The following is a 23,564-nucleotide window of genomic DNA, read 5'->3' on the forward strand; positions in this document are numbered from 1 at the left end:
ACGCGCATTTTTATATTATTGTGACTTATTCACCATATTCACTTCTTAATTCTAAGAAAAATAATAATTCTAATTAATTATGGATCGTTTAAGATGTTTGTCCTTGGTCAAGTGACAGATTGATTGTGTTAGGTTAAGTTTTATGTTTCGAGAAAATTAATACTGATTTATCATTTCGCAAGTCATGTCGTGTTATTAAACGAAACCTCCAGCATGTCTTCGACAAAAATAGAGTTCGCCGTGCAAATGACATGCGGCTCTTGTGTAGCTGCAGTGAAAAAATCTTTGGAGAATGTGCCCGGTATAAATGATGTTGTCGTCGACTTGGAAAAGAATTCGGTGATTGTGGACAGCAGTTTATCCACCTTGGAGGTACAGAAGAAATTAGAGGAGAGCGGTAGAAAAGTTGCGGTCAGAGGATTTGGGGGCAGTGTGGCTGGTGTATCAATTTTGGAAAGTGGCGAGAAAGATGCTAAAGGAGTGGTGAGATTTATACAGGCAACTGAACGTGCCTATATAATTGATGGTACTGTGGATGGATTATTACCAGGTGGTTATGAAGTTTCAATACATGAATGTGGAGATATTTCACAAGGTAATAATACTTACCTAATACAATATTAAATAATCATTTTCACTTGCTTGTATTTTAGGTTGCCAAAGTGTGGGTGATGTATATTCTCCAAATAATGTTGACCATCCAGACTATGGTAAAATAGGAACTGTAACTGCAGGTCAGGATGGTAGAGCAACTTTCCGATTAGAAAACAATGTTATTAAGCTGAGTGACATAATTGGAAGGTCATTTGTGATATCTCAAGTATCAAAAGAACCAAAAAGAGTAGCTTGTGGAGTTGTTGCCAGATCATCAGGGCTTTTTGAAAATCCAAAGACAATTTGTGCATGTGATGGGGTAACTATATGGAGTGAGAAAATTCCTCCAAAGTCAACATTGTAATCTGTAGAAGGCATATATTATATTATGTTGCATTATTCAAAAACTTATTCAAACAGGGAATTATATTATACACATAAATTATAAATAAAATAAATTTATTTTAATTATAATCTGTTTTTTACTATTTTTTCCAATATGTATATATATATATATATATATATATATATATAAATTGATAAGATCAGTTCAGTTGATCTAGATAAATAGAAATACATATTACTGAAAGTACAATTAACAGTTCAAATGTAAATATTTAAATATATAATATAAATTTTCCTATTTAACACCTAATAACCCAAACAGGATTTTGCGTTCTCAATAGATAGTTTTACTCATTATTTTTAAAAACAATTAAGTTATTTTAACAATAAATGTATACATCCATAAATATTTCAAATATCAAAATCGTTTGTTTCTTTTTTGTATTATCTGAGGACACTTTAATATAGTATTATTTAGTATAATATTTACCTTAAACATATTTAAAAAGCAATAAATAAACTTGTTGTCATTTTATGAATTGCAAATAATGGCATAAACAATAAATTTTTATTAATTTTGTTTGTATTGTGTGTAACCACCTGTCCAGTTTAAGGGGTTATTAAACCAGAGATCGAAAATTATTCAAATTATTAATATCTTCTTGAAAATTAGTACCAGCATAACGAGTTAACAGTTCTTGGCACACTTCATATAAAAACCAACTAATCCCATCGACAAACATCATTCGCAACTTACCAGCGACTAAGTCAAAATGTATCTACTGAAGTTTATAGTGTTGTTAATGGCATATTTGGATGTTTTTATTGGCGTTGAAGTGGAAGCAATTCATGAGTACATGAACGAACCTGAATTGGCTTTTTATTTTCAAACAAGTGATGCATCGGCAGTACCAGATTATGAGCTGGTTTACATGCCTCTAGTGGTTCCCGTTCGAGAAGCTATTGGAGAGTTTGAACAACCAGAGGAGATCGACTACAGCTTTTCCGCTTTCAAAAGGTAAGAAACAAACGCAAACAAAACTATTTAATTTACATTATTGGTATTTAGATCAATTGACTTAAAATTGAGAAAAAATGAAAATTTGATGACACCTGCATTTACCACATACATACATCGAGGCGAAGATGAACTAATTTACCCTAGAAAACCAGAAAATTGCCATTATATTCACAATAATAATGGATTTGTAGCCGCCATCAGTATTTGTGAACCCAAATCTTTGGTAAATAGGAAGATAGTCCCTAGAAGAACATATTTAATCTTGTTTTTATGTTTAAGCATGGCTTGATCTTCCTGGACAATACAACTTTGGAAATTCGTCCGCTAAACGATAGACTTCAGAACATCTTAAGACAAAGGGAAGCACTTGTAGGGGAAATGCTTGAAAGTTTAGAAGAAACAATTCCACATATTGTTAAAAGAGCATCATTTCAATCAGAGTTCTTAAATGATGTTTTCCCAATTGCCGGCAATGTATTTTATGAAAATGAACAAATCTACGACATCAACAAAGAAAGCTTGTCCACATTTAACAAAGGAAAACGCGATTTTTTCCATTTCCAAACCGAAGCAGCCAGAGGAAAACCTGTTGGAGGATTACAACTTGAGCTGGCGTTGTTCTTTGATGAGGCAGCTTACAAAATATTTGCCCCTTATTTGAATTATGACGATAAAAAACTACAAGACTTACTCCTGGCTTATATCAATGGAGTACAAGCACTATATCGTCATCCAAGTTTAGGAACTACTTTAGAGTTAGTGCTCGTTCGAATGGATATAATGAAAAAACAACCTCCAAAAATGCCCCATTATCAAGGAGAGCGATCTAAATTGCTAGACTCATTTTGTGCTTATCAAGAAAAGTTAAATCCAGCTGGTGATGATAATCCAGGACATTGGGATATGGGTCTTTATGTATCCGGGTAATGCGACAGTTTTCAGTATTATTCCCAACTAAGACTAATACATTACTTTTCAGTTTGGACTTTTATCACATTGAAAAAGGGAGGAAGAGCGGTGTGACTATGGGTCTCGCCACCGTTGGAGGTGTATGCTTGGACAAATATGCTTGTGTTATAGCTGAACTTGGAACAACCAATGTCTTTGGCAAGCCTTATCCAAGTGCCGGATTTACTAGTGTTTACATTCTTGCTCATGAAATTGGTCATAAGTAATACGATATCATTTTAAAAAATACACGTGTCTAAATAAATTTATTTGTAGCCTCGGCATGCACCATGACAGCAGCGGCAATCATTGTCCAAAAGATGGTTATATAATGTCGCCTTCAAGAGGTACCAATGGAGAAACAGTGTGGTCCACTTGTAGTGCTGACGTGATGGCTAAACTCAGCTGGGCTAATTGTTTAACCGATTGGGGCACTGCTGGTAAAGGTCTGGACCATTCGAAGTTCTCCGACGCGCCAGGACGTTTATACACAGCTAAGAAACAATGTGAAATCTTATTAAGAGACAAGGATGCTATAGTTTCTCCCAACCAACAACTCTCCACTATATGCTATAATTTGCAATGTAAAACACCTCACAGAAGTGGATATTACTTTGCTGGTCCAGCCTTGGATGGAACTCAGTGCGGAAATAAAAAATCATGCTATGGTGGCGAATGTGTCATTAGAGAACCCGTTAATCCTGTTAAAATAATCCCAGGAGGTTGGAGTCCGTGGAAAGATGGAACTTGTAACTCTGGCTGCATTGAAAAATCTAGGGGATTTCAAATGAAACGCAGATATTGCAATAATCCAACCCCAGTCAATACCGACGAAGGCTGTGAAGGATCCAGTGTAGAGTTTGGTCTGTGCAACGACGATAAAGTAACAGTGAATGTTATATCAGATTAAAACGTTATTCATTAACTTTGTTCTAGATGTGTCCATCCAGAAGTACTATTGTAGAGTATGCCTCTGACAAATGCAAGGAATTTTCTAAATTGCTCCCGGAGCTGGATAAGAAGGGAGCTGGACTGCAAGCACCACATGAAGAAGGTGACTGATTAGCTTAAAGTATAAAAATTCATTAATAATGTGTTGTATTTTTAGCTCGTGTTTGGATGGGATGTGCAATATTTTGCAGAAGGGCTGATTCTGGGACTTTTTACACTCCCAGGATTGAACTCAATGATTTGGGCGTATCCCCATATTTCCCTGATGGAACTTGGTGTCATAAAGCTGGTAGCGTTAATTATTATTGTCTTCACCATCACTGCTTACCTGAGGTAAATAAGTATATAAAATAATATATATTTAATATTCTTATTATTGATTTTGTTTTTTAGAATTTCCAATTCACCAAATCCTCTTCAGTTATGAAAGGAATTGGTGAAGATATTCCAATATCCCAAAATGCCCATCCTCATTCAATGATCTCTCCCGAAATTAAATCCTATTTATCACTTGGAGCTGATGGAAAACCCCTTCAGAAGACCTTAAGTCCCACAGATGTGAAACAACCAACTGACGACATGTGGGAAACTAACGATTACATTGAAGTCCCTGAGTTACAAGACAGATACAGGCTAAGAAGTATGGAAGAAAATTTGATACGATGATGAAATATTTAAGGGCTATGTTGTAATGTTTTAATAAATTGAGCGAACATGAATAATATTTTTAATCAAAACCCTTTAATAGTAGTCCCACCAATAACAATTAATTTGTTATTGCATCTGGTTGCCTAGGTGTAAAACATTTGTATACGGTTGCCAACAATCCAAATTTTTTATTTAATCAAGTAATCGAAAAAGTTTTCTTTATTGGGTCGCTATGAAACATTAATCAGTTCACATTTATTTCTCGTAAGCGACGCATCTCTCCGAAATTGCTCTTGCATTTCGGTTCAAAATTCTTAGTTATTAAATTCATCATTATACCATCAAAGAAAAAATGCCTCATTTAAAATGGTAACTAGAATAAAGCAATACTTGAATGCAGTAATATAGGATATGAAACAAAAACTGTAAGTAACTATTAGAATTTTTCATGTTTATAGATATTAGTGTCTAAAGTTTGTTACATATTTATGTTTTAGAACATTAAAAGGGTAATTCTTATACATAGATGTACATATTTTAATTTATTTAATTGGTATATCAATTATAATATACTTTTATTTATAAAACATTTGCACATTGTTGCTATCAACAAATCAAGTTTTTTTATTAAATCAAGTTATTTGTTGAAACATTTGATTTCTGTTGCCATCAGTAACTTATGTATTTAATATTTATAAAACATTTGAATTGTGTTGCTATCAACAAATTGTTTTGTTGTATTAAATCAAGTTAGTCTTTTATAAACAATGGCATTCGGTTGCTATCAACAAACTTACAACTTTTTCAAGATCAAGCAATCCACAAATGTTTTCTTTATTTGGTCGCTATGTAACATTATTCAGTTCACATTTATATTTGGTAAGCGACGCATCGCTCCGAAATGGCTCCTGCATTTCGGCTCAAAATTCTTAGTTATTAGTTTCACTATTATACCATCAAAGAAAAAAAGCCTGCCTCATTCAAAATGGTAATTAGAAGAAAGGAATACTTGTGTACACACACTTTACTACAGTAAAGTTAGATATGAAACTATTTGTATCAAACTGTAAGTAACCATTACAATTTTCAAGTTTTATGTTTATAGATGTTAGTGCCTAAAGTTTGTTAGATATTTATGTTTTAAAACATCAAAAAGGGTAATTTTTATAAATAGGTGTACATATTTTAATTTATTTAATTAGTATATCAGTTATAACCTACTTTTATCTATAAAACATTTGCACATTGTTGCTATCAACTAATCAAGTTTTTTCATTAAAACAAGTTATTTGTTGAAACATTTGATTTCTGTTGCAATCAGTAACTTATTTATTTAATATTAGTTTATAAACATCTGAATTGTGTTGCTATCAACAAATTGTTTTGTTGTTTTAAATCAAGTTAGTCTTTTATAAACAATGGCATTCGGTTGCTATCAACAAACTTAAAACTTTTTCAAAATCAAGCAATCCACAAATGTTTTCTTTATTTGGTCGCTATGTAACATTATTCAGTTCACATTTATATTTGGTAAGCGACGTATCGCTCCGAAATGGCTCCTGCATTTCGGCTCAAAATTCTTAGTTATTAGATTCACTATTACACCATCAAAGAAAAAAAGCCTGCCTCATTCAAAATGGTAATTAGAAGAAAGGAATGCTTGTGTACACACACTTTACTACAGTAAAGTTAGATATGAAACTAATTGTATCAAACTGTAAGTAACCATTAAAATTTTCAAGTTTTATGTTTATAGATGTTAGTGCCTAAAGTTTGTTAGATATTTATGTTTTAAAACATCAAAAAGGGTAATTTTTATAAATAGGTGTACATATTTTAATTTATTTAATTAGTATATCAATTATAACCTACTTTTATCTATAAAACATTTGCACATTGTTGCTATCAAGAAAACAAGTTTTTTCATTAAAACAAGTTATTTGTTGAAACATTTGATTTCTGTTGCAATCAGTAACTTATTTATTTAATATTAGTTTATAAAACATCTGAATCGTGTTGCTATCAACAAATTGTTTTGTTGTTTTAAATCAAGTTAGTCTTTTATAAACAATGGCATTCGGTTGCTATCAACAAACTTACAACTTTTTCAAAATCAAGCAATCCACAAATGTTTTCTTTATTTGGTCGCTATGTAACATTATTCAGTTCACATTTATATTTGGTAAGCGACGTATCGCTCCGAAATGGCTCCTGCATTTCGGCTCAAAATTCTTAGTTATTAGATTCACTATTATACCATCAAAGAAAAAAAGCCTGCCTCATTCAAAATGGTAATTAGAAGAAAGGAATGCTTGTGTACACACACTTTACTACAGTAAAGTTAGATATGAAACTAATTGTATCAAACTGTAAGTAACCATTAAAATTTTCAAGTTTTATGTTTATAGATGTTAGTGCCTAAAGTTTGTTAGATATTTATGTTTTAAAACATCAAAAAGGGTAATTTTTATAAATAGGTGTACATATTTTAATTTATTTAATTAGTATATCAATTATAACCTACTTTTATCTATAAAACATTTGCACATTGTTGCTATCAAGAAAACAAGTTTTTTCATTAAAACAAGTTATTTGTTGAAACATTTGATTTCTGTTGCAATCAGTAACTTATTTATTTAATATTAGTTTATAAAACATCTGAATCGTGTTGCTATCAACAAATTGTTTTGTTGTTTTAAATCAAGTTAGTCTTTTATAAACAATGGCATTCGGTTGCTATCAACAAACTTACAACTTTTTCAAAATCAAGCAATCCACAAATGTTTTCTTTATTGGGTCGCTATGTAACATTATTCAGTTCACATTAATATTTGGTAAGCGACGCATCGCTCCGAAATGGCTCCTGCATTTCGGCTCAAAATTCTTAGTTATTAGATTCACAATAATACCATCAAAGAAAAAAAGCCTACCTCATTCAAAGTGGTAATTAGAAGAAAGGAATGCTTGTGTACACACACTTTACTACAGTAAAATTAGATATGATCAAATCAATTGTATCAAATTGTAAGTAACTATTAGATTATCTAAGTCTTATTTTTGTCATACTAGCCATTTCCATCGCTCTCACATTAGGTTCAGATTTAATAGAAACATTTCATAGTAGTCCTAGAAGTAGTAGTAGTAGTGGTATTCATAAATACTTATATTACTGAATATAAGTTGTACATATTCTTAATTCTTTTTATGTTTCAGAAACACATCGGGATATAAGTTACTGATCACCACCAGAGAAAGGCCAAAAATGCGACAAAAAAAACGACCTCATCAAAAGACCTACAACTATATGAAAATTGAATGGGTTAAAGTAAAGTATATCATATATTTACGAATATTTTTATATTAAGCGTTTTTCATGTTTTCAGCCCAAAATACCAAAAAAAATTCAAAACAGAAAAACCATGCAACAATTGAAAAAAAAAAAATTATTCAAGTTTGTTGAAAAAAGTTGAAGAATGGAACGTTCCCGTTGGAAGTTCCACATTTCTTGTTCATTTTCCCCCGGATTTTCAGGGGTTTTACGTTTAATTATAAGCTAGTGGAATTGAAAAAAAAAATATATATTTCCAACATTAATTCTTTTATACTCATATTTTGATTGATTGTTTGAATTTGGAAGTAATTGTTTCTTGCCACTAGGTCCTACGCCTCAAGGAGCTATGGCTTAACAATAATGTAGTAAGTATTATTGAAAGAATTATAGTTGGAAATATATATTTGAAATCGAACTACCCAAAATTTCGGTCTTATACGGAAGATTTAAAAAATTATAAAAATATGAAAATCACAAAAACATGACTGACACAAATGACTCTTATTCGAAATATTAAGGAAGGCTCAGAATTTTATTTGTTATTTGTTAATGAAGTTGTTTATGAAAATAAACAGATTGTTTAAAAATTGTCTTTCATTTAAGAAAACAAACATTATGGACAATTATGGTCCCTAGGTCAATCTAACCTGAAGAAAAAAATAAAAATAAGTTTATTAAACGCCAATATATTTATTCTCTAAAGAGCGTTGTCTTGTTGCTCCCTTCTGTTCAAAGAACTTTATTAATTATTGTTAATGAAGTAGTTTGTGAAAATAAATGGAAAATTTTTAAAAATTGCCTTTTATTCAAGAAAACAAACATAATTGACGATTATGGTTCCTGAATCCAATTAACCTGCAGAAAAAAACTAAAAATAAGTTTCTTAAACGCCAATATTTATTCATCAAGGAGCGTTGTATTGTGGCTCTACCCTGCTCACACAGAAATAGCACATCAGAAATTATGGAATTTATACGAAAAGTTAGTTTTATACCATAGTTTTCTGAATGTAGTTGCTATGAAACTAATCAGTTCACACATTTTAATCTAGTACATTTATTTATAAAACATCTGAAACGTGTTGGCATCAACAAATTAATATCTTTTGTTCAATCAACTTATTCTTTTATTAACATTTGCCACCAACAAACTTAAAACTTTACAAAATCAAGTAGCCAAAAAGGTTTTCTTTGTTTGGTCGCCATGAAACATTAGTCAGCACGTTGCAATTTCTTTAGAGATACATCACTCCGAAATTGCTCTCGCATTTCGGCTCAAAATTCTTAGTTATTATTAGATTCACTATTATATCATAATAGGTAAAAAGCTCTGCCTTATTTGAAATGGTAACTAGAAGAAAGCAGTACTTGTGTGTAGAATATTGGAGATGAAACTAATCGTAGCAAACTGTAAGTAACTATTACAATTTACAAGTTTTACTTTCTTAATAATACCGTTTAAAGTTTGTTAGAAATTCTTATTTTTAAACACGAGATAAGTCATTTTTATACCCGGGTGTATAGGTATCTCAATTTTACTTAAATAATATGTAAAAAAGTACTCCGCACATATTAATCTAGTAGATTTATTTGTAAAACATCTGAAACGCGTTTCCCCATCAACAAATTAATATCTTTTGTTAAACCAACACTTTCTTTTATTAACATTTGCTATCGGTTGCTATCAACAAACTTAAATTTTTATAAAATCAAGTAGCCAAAAAAGTTTTCTTTATTTGGTCGCCATGAAACATTAGTCAGTACGTTGCAATTTCTTTAGAGACACATCACTCCGAAATTGCTCTCGCATTTCGGCTCAAAATTCTTAGTTATTATTAGATTCACTATTATATCATGATAGATAAAAAGCTCTGCCTTATTTGAAATGGTAACTAGAAGAATGCAGTACTTGTGTGTAGAATATTGGAGATGAAACTAATCGTATCAAACTGTAAGTAACTATTACAATTTACAAGTTTTACTTTCTTAATAATACCGTTTAAAGTTTGTTAGAAATTCTTATTTTTAAACACGAGATAAGTCATTTTTATACCCGGGTGTATAGGTATCTCAATTTTACTTAAATAATATGTAAAAAAGTACTCCCCACATATTAATCTAGTAGATTTATTTGTAAAACATCTGAAACGCGTTGCCCCATCAACAAATTAATATCTTTTGTTAAACCAACACTTTCTTTTATTAACATTTGCTATCGGTTGCTATCAACAAACTTAAATTTTTACAAAATCAAGTAGCCAAAAAAGTTTTCTTTATTTGGTCGCCATGAAACATTAGTCAGTACGTTGCAATTTCTTTAGAGATACATCACTCCGAAATTGCTCTCGCATTTCGGTTCAAAATTCTTAGTTATTATTAGATTCACTATTATATCATGATAGATAAAATGCTCTGCCTTATTCAAAATGGTAACTAGAAGAAAGCAGTACTTGTGTGTAGCATATTGGATATGAAACTAATCGTAGTAAACTGTAAGTAACTATTACAATTTACAAATTTTATTTTCTTAGTATTACCGTTTAAAGTTTGTTAGATATTCTTGTTTTTAAACACGAGAGCATTCATTTTTATACCCGGGTGTACAGGTATCTCAATTTTACTTAATATGTAAAAAAAGTACTCCGCACATATTAATCTAGTAGATTTATTTGTAAAACATCTGAAACGTGTTGCCCCATCAACAAATTAATATCTTTTGTTAAATCAACACTTTCTTTTTTAACATTTGCTATTGGTTGCTATCAACAAACTTAAATTTTTACAAAATCAAGTAGCCAAAAAAGTTTTCTTTATTTGGTCGCCATGAAACATTAGTTCAGTACGTTGCAATTTCTTTAGAGACACATCACTCCGAAATTGCTCTCGCATTTCGGCTCAAAATTCTTAGTTATTATTAGATTCACTATTATATCATGATAGATAAAAAGCTCTGCCTTATTTGAAATGGTAACTAGAAGAAGCAGTACTTGTGTGTAGAATATTGGATATGAAACTAATCGAATCAAACTGTAAGTAACTATTTCAATTTACAAATCTTTTTTTTTTTAATATTGCCGTTAAAAATTTGTTAGATATTCTTGTTTTTTCAAGACAGTAACGATTAAATTTATTTTTTAATAGTAGTGTTTAATTTTGTTATATTGTTTGTTAGTCATGAAAGCCTTCATTTTTATATCCGCGTATATATTTTAATTTATTTAATTAGTATATAAAAGATACTGGACATTTTAATCTAGTAAATTTATTTATAAAGCATCCGAATCGTGTTTCCATTTGCATTCGATTGCTATAAACAAACTTAAAACTTCTGTCAAATTAATGTAAGCCAAAAAGATTTAGAACTATTAGAATATCATATTAGATCAGAATTAATAGAAACATTTCTTAATAGTCGTAAAAGTAGTAGTATATTAAGAACATTGATTTTCGAAACGTCATTACGAGAGGAGTATCTATAAACAATTATTTGTTAACGTTCATATAGTGAATATTAATTATATGGTATTTTATTTAATATTTAATTTATTATGTTACAGAATAAGTGATAAACACAAGGATGAAAGGAACTTATTACCACTCTGGGAGGCAAAATGAGCAACAAAAAAAATATAATACTAAAAAGAAAAAAAAAAACAACTGTTTGAAAATTGATGAAGAGTAAGTGAAAAAGTTTCAGATTTTGACAATATTTTCATATGCTTTTACTTTCAGAACAAAATCTAAAAAAAAAAATTAAAAGACAAAACAAAAAAAAAAAATGTATACAAAAGTTCGTTCATAAAAGCAGAAGACTGGAACATTCCCGTTGGAAGTTTCACATTTCTAGTTCATTTTCCCCCGAATGTCCGGGGGAGTTTTACGGTAAGTAAAGGCATGCGTCTTACCGGAAAGCAGCCCAGACTTCGACGGAAGATCTTAAAAAAAAATATAAAAATGAGAAAATCAAAAAACATGACATTCATTGTAATTTCGACATATTATATGCTGTAAGCAAGGCAAAGAACTTGATTGATAGATAGATATTGTTAATGAATTGTTAAAATAAACAGAAATTGTTTAAAAATTATTTTATTTAAGAAAACAAACATTAATGGACAATTATGATCCCTAGGTCAAACTAACCTGAAGAAAAATTTAACCTAAATCAGTTTTTTTAACCCCAATATTAATTTTCTAAAGAGCGCGTTGTCTTGTTGCTCCATCAAAGAACTTTATTATTACTTATTGTTAATCAAGTGGTTTGTGAAAATAAACAGATTGTTTAAAAATTGTCTTTTATTTAAGAGAACAAACATTATGCAAAGTTGCATATCAGAAACTGAGGACTTGATACCAAAAGTTGGAGTTTTAGTTTTCTGATAGGAGAAAAGCTCCCTCGGGGTCTCATTCCAACGACCTTCCCACTGACCTGAATCTCAAACTAAATAAATATATTGACTACGTTCTAGACGACAATATCAAAGAACATGGTCATTAATTCTTGTTAATGAAGAGGCTTATCAGCTCAAAATTCTTAGTTATTATTAGATTCACTATTATATCATAATAGGTAAAAAGCTCTGCCTTATTTGAAATGGTAACTAGAAGAAAGCAGTACTTGTATGTAGAATATTGGATATGAAACTAATGGTATCAAACTGTAAGTAACTATTACAATTTACAAGTTTTACTTTCTTAATAATACCGTTTAAAGTTTGTTAGAAATTCTTGTTTTTAAACACGAGAGAAGTCATTTTTATACCCGGGTGTATAGGTATCTCAATTTTACTTAAATAATATGTAAAAAAAGTACTCCGCACATATTAATCTAGTAGATTTATATGTAAAACATCTGAAACGTGTTGCCCCATCAACAAATTAATATCTTTTGTTAAATCAACACATTCTTTTATTAACATTTGCTATCGGTTGCTATCTACAAACTTCAATCTTTACAAAATCAAGTAGCCAAAAAAGTTTTCTTTGTTTGGTCGCCATGAAACATTAGTCAGTACGTTGCAATTTCTTTAGAGATACATCACTCCGAAATTGCTCTCGCATTTCGGCTCAAAATTCTTAGTTATTATTAGATTCACTATTATATCATGATAGATAAAAAGCTCTGCCTTATTTGAAATGGTAACTAGAAGAAAGCAGTACTTGTGTGTAGAATATTGGAGATGAAACTAATCGTAGCAAACTGTAAGTAACTATTACAATTTACAAGTTTTACTTTCGTAATATTACCGTTTAAAGTTTGTGAGATATTCTTGTTTTTAAACACGAGAGCTGTTATTTTTATACCCGGGTGTATAGGTATCTCTATTTTACTTAAATAATATGTAAAAAAAGTACTCGGCACATATTAATCTAGTAGATTTATTTGTAAAACATCTGAAGCGTGTTGCCCCATCAACAAATTAATATCTTTTGTTAAATCAACACTTTCTTTTTTAACATTTGCTATCGGTTGCTATCAACAAACTTAAATTTTTACAAAATCAAGTAGCCAAAAAAGTTTTCTTTATTTGGTCGCCATGAAACATTAGTCAGTACGTTGCAATTTCTTTAGAGATACATCACTCCGAAATTGCTCTCGCATTTCGGTTCAAAATTCTTAGTTATTATTAGATTCACTATTATATCATGATAGATAAAATGCTCTGCCTTATTCAAAATGGTAACTAGAAGAAAGCAGTACTTGTGTGTAGCATATTGGATATGAAACTAATCGTAGTAAACTGTAAGTAACTATTACAATTTACAAGTTTTATTTTCTTAGTATTACCGTTTAAAGTTTGTTAGATATTCTTGTTTTTAAACACGAGAGCATTCATTTTTATACCCGGGTGTACAGGTATCTCAATTTTACTTAATATGTAAAAAAAAGTACTCCGCACATATTAATCTAGTAGATTTATTTGTAAAACATCTGAAACGTGTTGCCCCATCAACAAATTAATATCTTTTGTTAAATCAACACTTTCTTTTTTAACATTTGCTATCGGTTGCTATCAACAAACTTAAATTTTTACAAAATCAAGTAGCCAAAAAAGTTTTCTTTATTTGGTCGCCATGAAACACTAGTCAGTACGTTGCAATTTCTTTAGAGATACATCACTCCGAAATTGCTCTCGCATTTCGGCTCAAAATTCTTAGTTATTATTAGATTCACTATTATATCATGATAGATAAAAAGTTCTGCCTTATTTGTAACGGTAACTAGAAGAAAGCAGTACTTATGTGTAGAATATTGGATATGAAACTAATCGTATCAAACTGTAAGTAACTATTGCAATTTACAAGTCTTTTTTTTAATATTACCATTTAAAATTTGTTAGATATTATTGTGTTTTCAAAACAGTAACAAGTTTATTTTTTAATAGTAGTGTTTATTTTTGTTATATTGTTTGTTAGTCATGAAAGCCTTCATTTTTATATCCACGTATATAATAAATCTAGTAAATTTATTTATAAAGCGTCCGAATCGTGTTTCCATTTGCATTCGATTGCTATAAACAAAATTAAAACTTCTGTCAAATTAAAGTAAGCCAAAAAGTTTTAGAACTATTAGAATATCATATTAGATCAGAATTAATAGAAATTCTTAATAGTCGTAAAAGTAGTAGTATATTAATTGAACAATATGTAATACAAACATTGATTTTCGAAATGTCATTACGAGAGGAGTATCTATAAACAATTATTTGTTAACGTTCATATAGTGAATATTAATTATATGGAATCTTATTTAATACTTAATTTATTATGTTACAGAATAAGTGATACATACAAGGATGAAAGGAACTTATTACCACCCTGGAAGGCAAAATGAGCAACAAAAAAAATATAATACTAAAAAGAAAAAAAAAACAACTGTTTGAAAATTGATGAGAAGCGTAAGTGAAAAAGTTTCAGATTTTAACAATATTTTCATATGCTTTTTACTTTCAGAAAAAAATCCCAAAAAAACAAAAAAAAAAAAAAATGTATACAAAAGTTCGTTCATAAAAGCAGAAGACTGGAACGTTCCCGTTGGAAGTTTCACATTTCTAGTTCATTTTCCCCCGAATGTCCGGGGGAGTTTTACGGTAAGTAAAGGCATGCGTCTTACCGGAAAGCACCCCAGACTTCGACGGAAGATCTTCAAAAAAATTATAAAAATGATAAAATCAAAAAACATGACATTCATTGTAATTTCGACATATTATATGCTGTAAGCAAGGCAAAGAACTTGATTAATAGATATATATTGTTAATGAATTGTTAAAATAAACAGAAATTGTTTAAAAATTATTTTATTTAAGAAAACAAACATTAATGGACAATGGACAATTATGATCCCTAAGTCAAACTAACCTGAAAAAAAATTTAACCTAAATCAGTTTTTTTAACCCCATTATTTATTTTCTAAAAAGCGCGTTGTCTTGTTGCTCCATCAAAGAACTTTATTATTACTTATTGTGTTAATCAAGTGGTTTGTGAAAATAAACAGATTGTTTAAAAATTGTCTTTTATTTAAGAGAACAAACATTATGCAAAGTTGCATATCAGAAACTACTGAGGACTTGATACCAAAAGTTGGAGTTTTATTTTCTGATAGGAGAAAAGCTCCCTCGGGGTCTCACTCGAACGACCTTCCCACTGACCTGAATCTCAAACTAAATAAATATTTTGACTACGTTCTAGACGACAATATCAAAGAACATGGTCATTAATTCTTGTTAATGAAGAGGCTTATCAAAATAAATGGAAAATGTTTAAAAATTACCTTTTATTTAAGAAAATAAACATAATTGTTGGGCGTTGTATTGTGGCTCTATTCTGCTCACACAGAAATAGCACATCAGAAATTATGGAATTTTTACGAATCTATTTAATCTAGTAAATTTATTTATAAAACATCTGAAACGTGTTGGCATCAACAAATTAATATCTTTTGTTCAATCAACTTATTTTTTTATTAACATTTGCTATCGGTTGCCACCAACAAACTTAAAACTTTACAAAATCAAGTAGCCAAAAAAGTTTTCTTTATTTACTATTACAATTTACAAGTTTTATTTTCTTAGTATTACCGTTTAAAGTTTGTTAGATATTCTTGTTTTTAAACACAAGAGCATTCATTTTTATACCCGGGTGTACAGGTATCTCAATTTTACTTAATATGTAAAAAAGTACTCCGCACATATTAATCTAGTAGATTTATATGTAAAACATCTGAAACGTGTTGCCCCATCAACAAATTAATATCTTTTGTTAAATCAACACATTCTTTTATTAACATTTGCTATCGGTTGCTATCAACAAACTTAAATTTTTACAAAATCAAGTAGCCAAAAAAGTTTTCTTTATTTGGTCGCCATGAAACATTAATCAGTACGTTGCAATTTCTTTAGAGATACATCACTCCGAAATTGCTCTCGCATTTCGGATCAAAATTCTTAGTTATTATTAGATTCACTATTATATCATGATAGATAAAATGCTTTGCCTTATTTGAAATGGTAACTAGAAGAAAGCAGTACTTGTGTGTAGAATATTGGATATGAAACTAATGGTATCAAACTGTAAGTAACTATTACAATTTACAAGTTTTACTTTCTTAATATCACCGTTTAAAGTTTGTGAGATATTCTTGTTTTTAAACACGAGAGCAGTTATTTTTATATCCGGGTGTATAGGTATCTCTATTTTACTTAAATAATATGTAAAAAAAGTACTCCGCACATATTAATCTAGTAGATTTATTTGTAAAACATCTGAAACGTGTTGCCCCATCAACAAATTAATATCTTTTGTTAAATCAACACTTTCTTTTATTAACATTTGCTATCGGTTGCTATCAACAAACTTAAATTTTTACAAAATCAAGTAGCCAAAAAAGTTTTCTTTATTTGGTCACCATGAAACATTAATCAGTACGTTGCAATTTCTTTAGAGATACATCACTCCGAAATTGCTCTCGCATTTCGGCTCAAAATTCTTAGTTATTTTTAGATTCACTATTATATCATGATAGATAAAAAGCTCTGCCTTATTTGAAATGGTAACTGGAAGAAAGCAGTACTTGTGTGTAGAATATTGGAGATGAAACTAATAGTAGCAAACTGTAAGTAACTATTACAATTTACAAGTTGTACTTTCGTAATATTACCGTTTAAAGTTTGTGAGATATTCTTGTTTTTAAACACGAGAGCAGTTATTTTTATACCCGGGTGTATAGGTATCTCTATTTTACTTAAATAATATGTAAAAAAAGTACTCGGCACATATTAATCTAGTAGATTTATTTGTAAAACATCTGAAACGTGTTGCCCCATCAACAAATTAATATCTTTTGTTAAATCAACACATTCTTTTATTAACATTTGCTATCGGTTGCTATCAACAAACTTAAATTTTTACAAAATCAAGTAGCCAAAAAAGTTTTCTTTATTTGGTCGCCATGAAACACTAGTCAGTACGTTGCAATTTCTTTAGAGATACATCACTCCGAAATTGCTCTCGCATTTCGGTTCAAAATTCTTAGTTATTATTAGATTCACTATTATATCATGATAAATAAAATGCTCTGCCTTATTCAAAATGGTAACTAGAAGAAAGCAGTACTTGTGTGTAGCATATTGGATATGAAACTAATCGTAATAAACTGTAAGTAACTATTACAATTTACAAGTTTTATTTTCTTAGTATTACCGTTTAAAGTTTGTTAGATATTCTTGTTTTTAAACACGAGAGCATTCATTTTTATACCCGGGTGTACAGGTATCTCAATTTTACTTAATATGTAAAAAAAGTACTCCGCACATATTAATCTAGTAGATTTATTTGTAAAACATCTGAAACGCGTTGCCCCATCAACAAATTAATATCTTTTGTTAAATCAACACTTTCTTTTATTAACATTTGCTATCGGTTGCTATCAACAAACTTAAATTTTTACAAAATCAAGTAGCCTAAAAAGTTTTCTTTATTTGGTCGCCATGAAACATTAATCAGTACGTTGCAATTTCTTTAGAGATACATCACTCCGAAATTGCTCTCGCATTTCGGATCAAAATTGTTAGTTATTGTTAGATTCACTATTATATCATGATAGATAAAATGCTTTGCCTTATTTGAAATGGTAACTAGAAGAAAGCAGTACTTGTGTGTAGAATATTGGAGATGAAACTAATAGTAGCAAACTGTAAGTAACTATTACAATTTACAAGTTGTACTTTCGTAATATTACCGTTTAAAGTTTGTGAGATATTCTTGTTTTTAAACACGAGAGCAGTTATTTTTATACCCGGGTGTATAGGTATCTCTATTTTACTTAAATAATATGTAAAAAAAGTACTCGGCACATATTAATCTAGTAGATTTATTTGTAAAACATCTGAAACGTGTTGCCCCATCAACAAATTAATATCTTTTGTTAAATCAACACATTCTTTTATTAACATTTGCTATCGGTTGCTATCAACAAACTTAAATTTTTACAAAATCAAGTAGCCAAAAAAGTTTTCTTTATTTGGTCGCCATGAAACACTAGTCAGTACGTTGCAATTTCTTTAGAGATACATCACTCCGAAATTGCTCTCGCATTTCGGTTCAAAATTCTTAGTTATTATTAGATTCACTATTATATCATGATAAATAAAATGCTCTGCCTTATTCAAAATGGTAACTAGAAGAAAGCAGTACTTGTGTGTAGCATATTGGATATGAAACTAATCGTAATAAACTGTAAGTAACTATTACAATTTACAAGTTTTATTTTCTTAGTATTACCGTTTAAAGTTTGTTAGATATTCTTGTTTTTAAACACGAGAGCATTCATTTTTATACCCGGGTGTACAGGTATCTCAATTTTACTTAATATGTAAAAAAAGTACTCCGCACATATTAATCTAGTAGATTTATTTGTAAAACATCTGAAACGCGTTGCCCCATCAACAAATTAATATCTTTTGTTAAATCAACACTTTCTTTTATTAACATTTGCTATCGGTTGCTATCAACAAACTTAAATTTTTACAAAATCAAGTAGCCTAAAAAGTTTTCTTTATTTGGTCGCCATGAAACATTAATCAGTACGTTGCAATTTCTTTAGAGATACATCACTCCGAAATTGCTCTCGCATTTCGGATCAAAATTGTTAGTTATTGTTAGATTCACTATTATATCATGATAGATAAAATGCTTTGCCTTATTTGAAATGGTAACTAGAAGAAAGCAGTACTTGTGTGTAGAATATTGGAGATGAAACTAATAGTAGCAAACTGTAAGTAACTATTACAATTTACAAGTTGTACTTTCGTAATATTACCGTTTAAAGTTTGTGAGATATTCTTGTTTTTAAACACGAGAGCAGTTATTTTTATACCCGGGTGTATAGGTATCTCTATTTTACTTAAATAATATGTAAAAAAAGTACTCGGCACATATTAATCTAGTAGATTTATTTGTAAAACATCTGAAACGTGTTGCCCCATCAACAAATTAATATCTTTTGTTAAATCAACACATTCTTTTATTAACATTTGCTATCGGTTGCTATCAACAAACTTAAATTTTTACAAAATCAAGTAGCCAAAAAAGTTTTCTTTATTTGGTCGCCATGAAACACTAGTCAGTACGTTGCAATTTCTTTAGAGATACATCACTCCGAAATTGCTCTCGCATTTCGGTTCAAAATTCTTAGTTATTATTAGATTCACTATTATATCATGATAAATAAAATGCTCTGCCTTATTCAAAATGGTAACTAGAAGAAAGCAGTACTTGTGTGTAGCATATTGGATATGAAACTAATCGTAATAAACTGTAAGTAACTATTACAATTTACAAGTTTTATTTTCTTAGTATTACCGTTTAAAGTTTGTTAGATATTCTTGTTTTTAAACACGAGAGCATTCATTTTTATACCCGGGTGTACAGGTATCTCAATTTTACTTAATATGTAAAAAAAGTACTCCGCACATATTAATCTAGTAGATTTATTTGTAAAACATCTGAAACGCGTTGCCCCATCAACAAATTAATATCTTTTGTTAAATCAACACTTTCTTTTATTAACATTTGCTATCGGTTGCTATCAACAAACTTAAATTTTTACAAAATCAAGTAGCCTAAAAAGTTTTCTTTATTTGGTCGCCATGAAACATTAATCAGTACGTTGCAATTTCTTTAGAGATACATCACTCCGAAATTGCTCTCGCATTTCGGATCAAAATTGTTAGTTATTGTTAGATTCACTATTATATCATGATAGATAAAATGCTTTGCCTTATTTGAAATGGTAACTAGAAGAAAGCAGTACTTGTGTGTAGAATATTGGAGATGAAACTAATAGTAGCAAACTGTAAGTAACTATTACAATTTACAAGTTGTACTTTCGTAATATTACCGTTTAAAGTTTGTGAGATATTCTTGTTTTTAAACACGAGAGCAGTTATTTTTATACCCGGGTGTATAGGTATCTCTATTTTACTTAAATAATATGTAAAAAAAGTACTCGGCACATATTAATCTAGTAGATTTATTTGTAAAACATCTGAAACGTGTTGCCCCATCAACAAATTAATATCTTTTGTTAAATCAACACATTCTTTTATTAACATTTGCTATCGGTTGCTATCAACAAACTTAAATTTTTACAAAATCAAGTAGCCAAAAAAGTTTTCTTTATTTGGTCGCCATGAAACACTAGTCAGTACGTTGCAATTTCTTTAGAGATACATCACTCCGAAATTGCTCTCGCATTTCGGTTCAAAATTCTTAGTTATTATTAGATTCACTATTATATCATGATAAATAAAATGCTCTGCCTTATTCAAAATGGTAACTAGAAGAAAGCAGTACTTGTGTGTAGCATATTGGATATGAAACTAATCGTAATAAACTGTAAGTAACTATTACAATTTACAAGTTTTATTTTCTTAGTATTACCGTTTAAAGTTTGTTAGATATTCTTGTTTTTAAACACGAGAGCATTCATTTTTATACCCGGGTGTACAGGTATCTCAATTTTACTTAATATGTAAAAAAAGTACTCCGCACATATTAATCTAGTAGATTTATTTGTAAAACATCTGAAACGCGTTGCCCCATCAACAAATTAATATCTTTTGTTAAATCAACACTTTCTTTTATTAACATTTGCTATCGGTTGCTATCTACAAACTTCAATCTTTACAAAATCAAGTAGCCAAAAAAGTTTTCTTTGTTTGGGCGCCATGAAACATTAGTCAGTACGTTGCAATTTCTTTAGAGACACATCACTCCGAAATTGCTCTCGCATTTCGGCTCAAAATTCTTAGTTATTATTAGATTCACTATTATATCATGATAGATAAAATGCTTTGCCTTATTTGAAATGGTAACTAGAAGAAAGCAGTACTTGTGTGTAGAATATTGGAGATGAAACTAATAGTAGCAAACTGTAAGTAACTATTACAATTTACAAGTTGTACTTTCGTAATATTACCGTTTAAAGTTTGTGAGATATTCTTGTTTTTAAACACGAGAGCAGTTATTTTTATACCCGGGTGTATAGGTATCTCTATTTTACTTAAATAATATGTAAAAAAAGTACTCGGCACATATTAATCTAGTAGATTTATTTGTAAAACATCTGAAACGTGTTGCCCCATCAACAAATTAATATCTTTTGTTAAATCAACACATTCTTTTATTAACATTTGCTATCGGTTGCTATCAACAAACTTAAATTTTTACAAAATCAAGTAGCCAAAAAAGTTTTCTTTATTTGGTCGCCATGAAACACTAGTCAGTACGTTGCAATTTCTTTAGAGATACATCACTCCGAAATTGCTCTCGCATTTCGGTTCAAAATTCTTAGTTATTATTAGATTCACTATTATATCATGATAAATAAAATGCTCTGCCTTATTCAAAATGGTAACTAGAAGAAAGCAGTACTTGTGTGTAGCATATTGGATATGAAACTAATCGTAATAAACTGTAAGTAACTATTACAATTTACAAGTTTTATTTTCTTAGTATTACCGTTTAAAGTTTGTTAGATATTCTTGTTTTTAAACACGAGAGCATTCATTTTTATACCCGGGTGTACAGGTATCTCAATTTTACTTAATATGTAAAAAAAGTACTCCGCACATATTAATCTAGTAGATTTATTTGTAAAACATCTGAAACGCGTTGCCCCATCAACAAATTAATATCTTTTGTTAAATCAACACTTTCTTTTATTAACATTTGCTATCGGTTGCTATCTACAAACTTCAATCTTTACAAAATCAAGTAGCCAAAAAAGTTTTCTTTGTTTGGGCGCCATGAAACATTAGTCAGTACGTTGCAATTTCTTTAGAGACACATCACTCCGAAATTGCTCTCGCATTTCGGCTCAAAATTCTTAGTTATTATTAGATTCACTATTATATCATGATAGATAAAAAGCTCTGCCTTATTTGTAACGGTAACTAGAAGAAAGCAGTACTTATGTGTAGAATATTGGATATGAAACTAATCGTATCAAACTGTAAGTAACTATTGCAATTTACAAGTCTTTTTTTTAATATTACCATTTAAAATTTGTTAGATATTATTGTGTTTTCAAAACAGTAACAAGTTTATTTTTTAATAGTAGTGTTTATTTTTGTTATATTGTTTGTTAGTCATGAAAGCCTTCATTTTTATATCCACGTATATTATAAATCTAGTAAATTTATTTATAAAGCATCCGAATCGTGTTTCCATTTGCATTCGATTGCTTTAAACAAAATTAAAACTTCTGTCAAATTAAAGTAAGCCAAAAAGTTTTAGAACTATTAGAATATCATATTAGATCAGAATTAATAGAAATTCTTAATAGTCGTAAAAGTAGTAGTATATTAATTGAACAATATGTAATACAAACATTGATTTTCGAAATGTCATTACGAGAGGAGTATCTATAAACAATTATTTGTTAACGTTCATATAGTGAATATTAATTATATGGAATCTTATTTAATACTTAATTTATTATGTTACAGAATAAGTGATACATACAAGGATGAAAGGAACTTATTACCACCCTGGAAGGCAAAATGAGCAACAAAAAAAATATAATACTAAAAAGAAAAAAAAACAACTGTTTGAAAATTGATGAGAAGCGTAAGTGAAAAAGTTTCAGATTTTAACAATATTTTCATATGCTTTTTACTTTCAGAAAAAAATCCCAAAAAAACAAAAAAAAAATGTATACAAAAGTTCGTTCATAAAAGCAGAAGACTGGAACGTTCCCGTTGGAAGTTTCACATTTCTAGTTCATTTTCCCCCGAATGTCCGGGGGAGTTTTACGGTAAGTAAAGGCATGCGTCTTACCGGAAAGCACCCCAGACTTCGACGGAAGATCTTAAAAAAAATTATAAAAATGATAAAATCAAAAAACATGACATTTATTGTAATTTCGACATATTATATGCTGTAAGCAAGGCAAAGAACTTGATTAATAGATATATATTGTTAATGAATTGTTAAAATAAACAGAAATTGTTTAAAAATTGTCTTTTATTTAAGAAAACAAACATTATAAACAATTATTGTCCCTAGGTCCAACTAACCTGAAGAAAAAAATTTAAAAATTTCTTAAACCCCATTATTTATTAACAAAATGGCACATTGTATCATCTCTAGCATCTCTTTTGCTCATATAGAATTAGCACCTATGCAAATTTTCTCATCAGAAATTTTGAAAGATTGAGGAAACACT

At 29.6% G+C, this 23,564-nt stretch overlaps 2 protein-coding genes and 3 long non-coding RNA genes across 8 annotated transcripts; all 5 read left to right on the top strand.

The window, feature by feature from the left end:
• The first annotated feature begins 70 nt into the window (after positions 1 to 70).
• Positions 71 to 1,068, top strand: LOC109607414 (copper chaperone for superoxide dismutase). Its single transcript, XM_020023899.2, has 2 exons — positions 71 to 595; positions 654 to 1,068. The coding sequence occupies exons 1-2, from the start codon at positions 214 to 216 to the stop codon at positions 956 to 958; spliced, it is 687 nt and encodes a 228-aa protein (XP_019879458.2). The 5' UTR covers positions 71 to 213; the 3' UTR covers positions 959 to 1,068.
• Positions 1,069 to 1,712: 644 nt separating this feature from the next.
• Positions 1,713 to 4,572, top strand: LOC109607334 (A disintegrin and metalloproteinase with thrombospondin motifs adt-1-like). Its single transcript, XM_049967389.1, has 8 exons — positions 1,713 to 1,957; positions 2,009 to 2,183; positions 2,240 to 2,883; positions 2,940 to 3,131; positions 3,185 to 3,791; positions 3,845 to 3,962; positions 4,017 to 4,192; positions 4,253 to 4,572. The coding sequence occupies exons 1-8, from the start codon at positions 1,713 to 1,715 to the stop codon at positions 4,523 to 4,525; spliced, it is 2,430 nt and encodes an 809-aa protein (XP_049823346.1). The 3' UTR covers positions 4,526 to 4,572.
• A 2,109-nt stretch (positions 4,573 to 6,681) lies between these two features.
• Positions 6,682 to 8,425, top strand: LOC109607734 (uncharacterized). The gene is made up of 3 exons (XR_002192214.2): positions 6,682 to 6,876; positions 7,721 to 7,832; positions 7,891 to 8,425. It is a non-coding gene; the product is annotated as an uncharacterized LOC109607734 (long non-coding RNA).
• Positions 8,426 to 9,589: 1,164 nt separating this feature from the next.
• On the top strand, positions 9,590 to 11,921 carry LOC109607810 (uncharacterized). The gene is made up of 3 exons (XR_002192223.2): positions 9,590 to 9,788; positions 11,395 to 11,515; positions 11,570 to 11,921. It is a non-coding gene; the product is annotated as an uncharacterized LOC109607810 (long non-coding RNA).
• A 441-nt stretch (positions 11,922 to 12,362) lies between these two features.
• LOC109609499 (uncharacterized) lies at positions 12,363 to 23,355 on the top strand. 4 transcript variants are annotated; one of them, XR_007547100.1, is made up of 3 exons: positions 12,363 to 12,497; positions 14,615 to 14,736; positions 23,022 to 23,355. It is a non-coding gene; the product is annotated as an uncharacterized LOC109609499 (long non-coding RNA). The 4 variants fall into 4 exon arrangements; XR_007547099.1 differs by lacking the exon at positions 12,363 to 12,497 and adding an exon at positions 13,396 to 13,580; XR_007547098.1 differs by lacking the exons at positions 12,363 to 12,497; positions 23,022 to 23,355 and adding exons at positions 13,939 to 14,118; positions 14,792 to 15,130.
• The last annotated feature ends 209 nt before the right edge of the window (positions 23,356 to 23,564 follow it).

This window comes from Aethina tumida, chromosome 1, assembly GCF_024364675.1.
Source record: "Aethina tumida isolate Nest 87 chromosome 1, icAetTumi1.1, whole genome shotgun sequence".
NCBI lineage: Eukaryota > Metazoa > Arthropoda > Insecta > Coleoptera > Nitidulidae > Aethina > Aethina tumida.

Coding starts and splice junctions, on each gene's coding strand:
- LOC109607414 (XM_020023899.2), top strand. CDS start 214: ATGTCTTCGACAAAAATAGAGTTCGCCGTGCAAATGACATGCGGCTCT. Junction 596..653: donor ATGTGGAGATATTTCACAAG/GTAATAATACTT, acceptor CTTGTATTTTAG/GTTGCCAAAGTGTGGGTGAT.
- LOC109607334 (XM_049967389.1), top strand. CDS start 1,713: ATGTATCTACTGAAGTTTATAGTGTTGTTAATGGCATATTTGGATGTT. Junction 3,132..3,184: donor GCTCATGAAATTGGTCATAA/GTAATACGATAT, acceptor ATTTATTTGTAG/CCTCGGCATGCACCATGACA. Junction 4,193..4,252: donor ACCATCACTGCTTACCTGAG/GTAAATAAGTAT, acceptor TTTGTTTTTTAG/AATTTCCAATTCACCAAATC.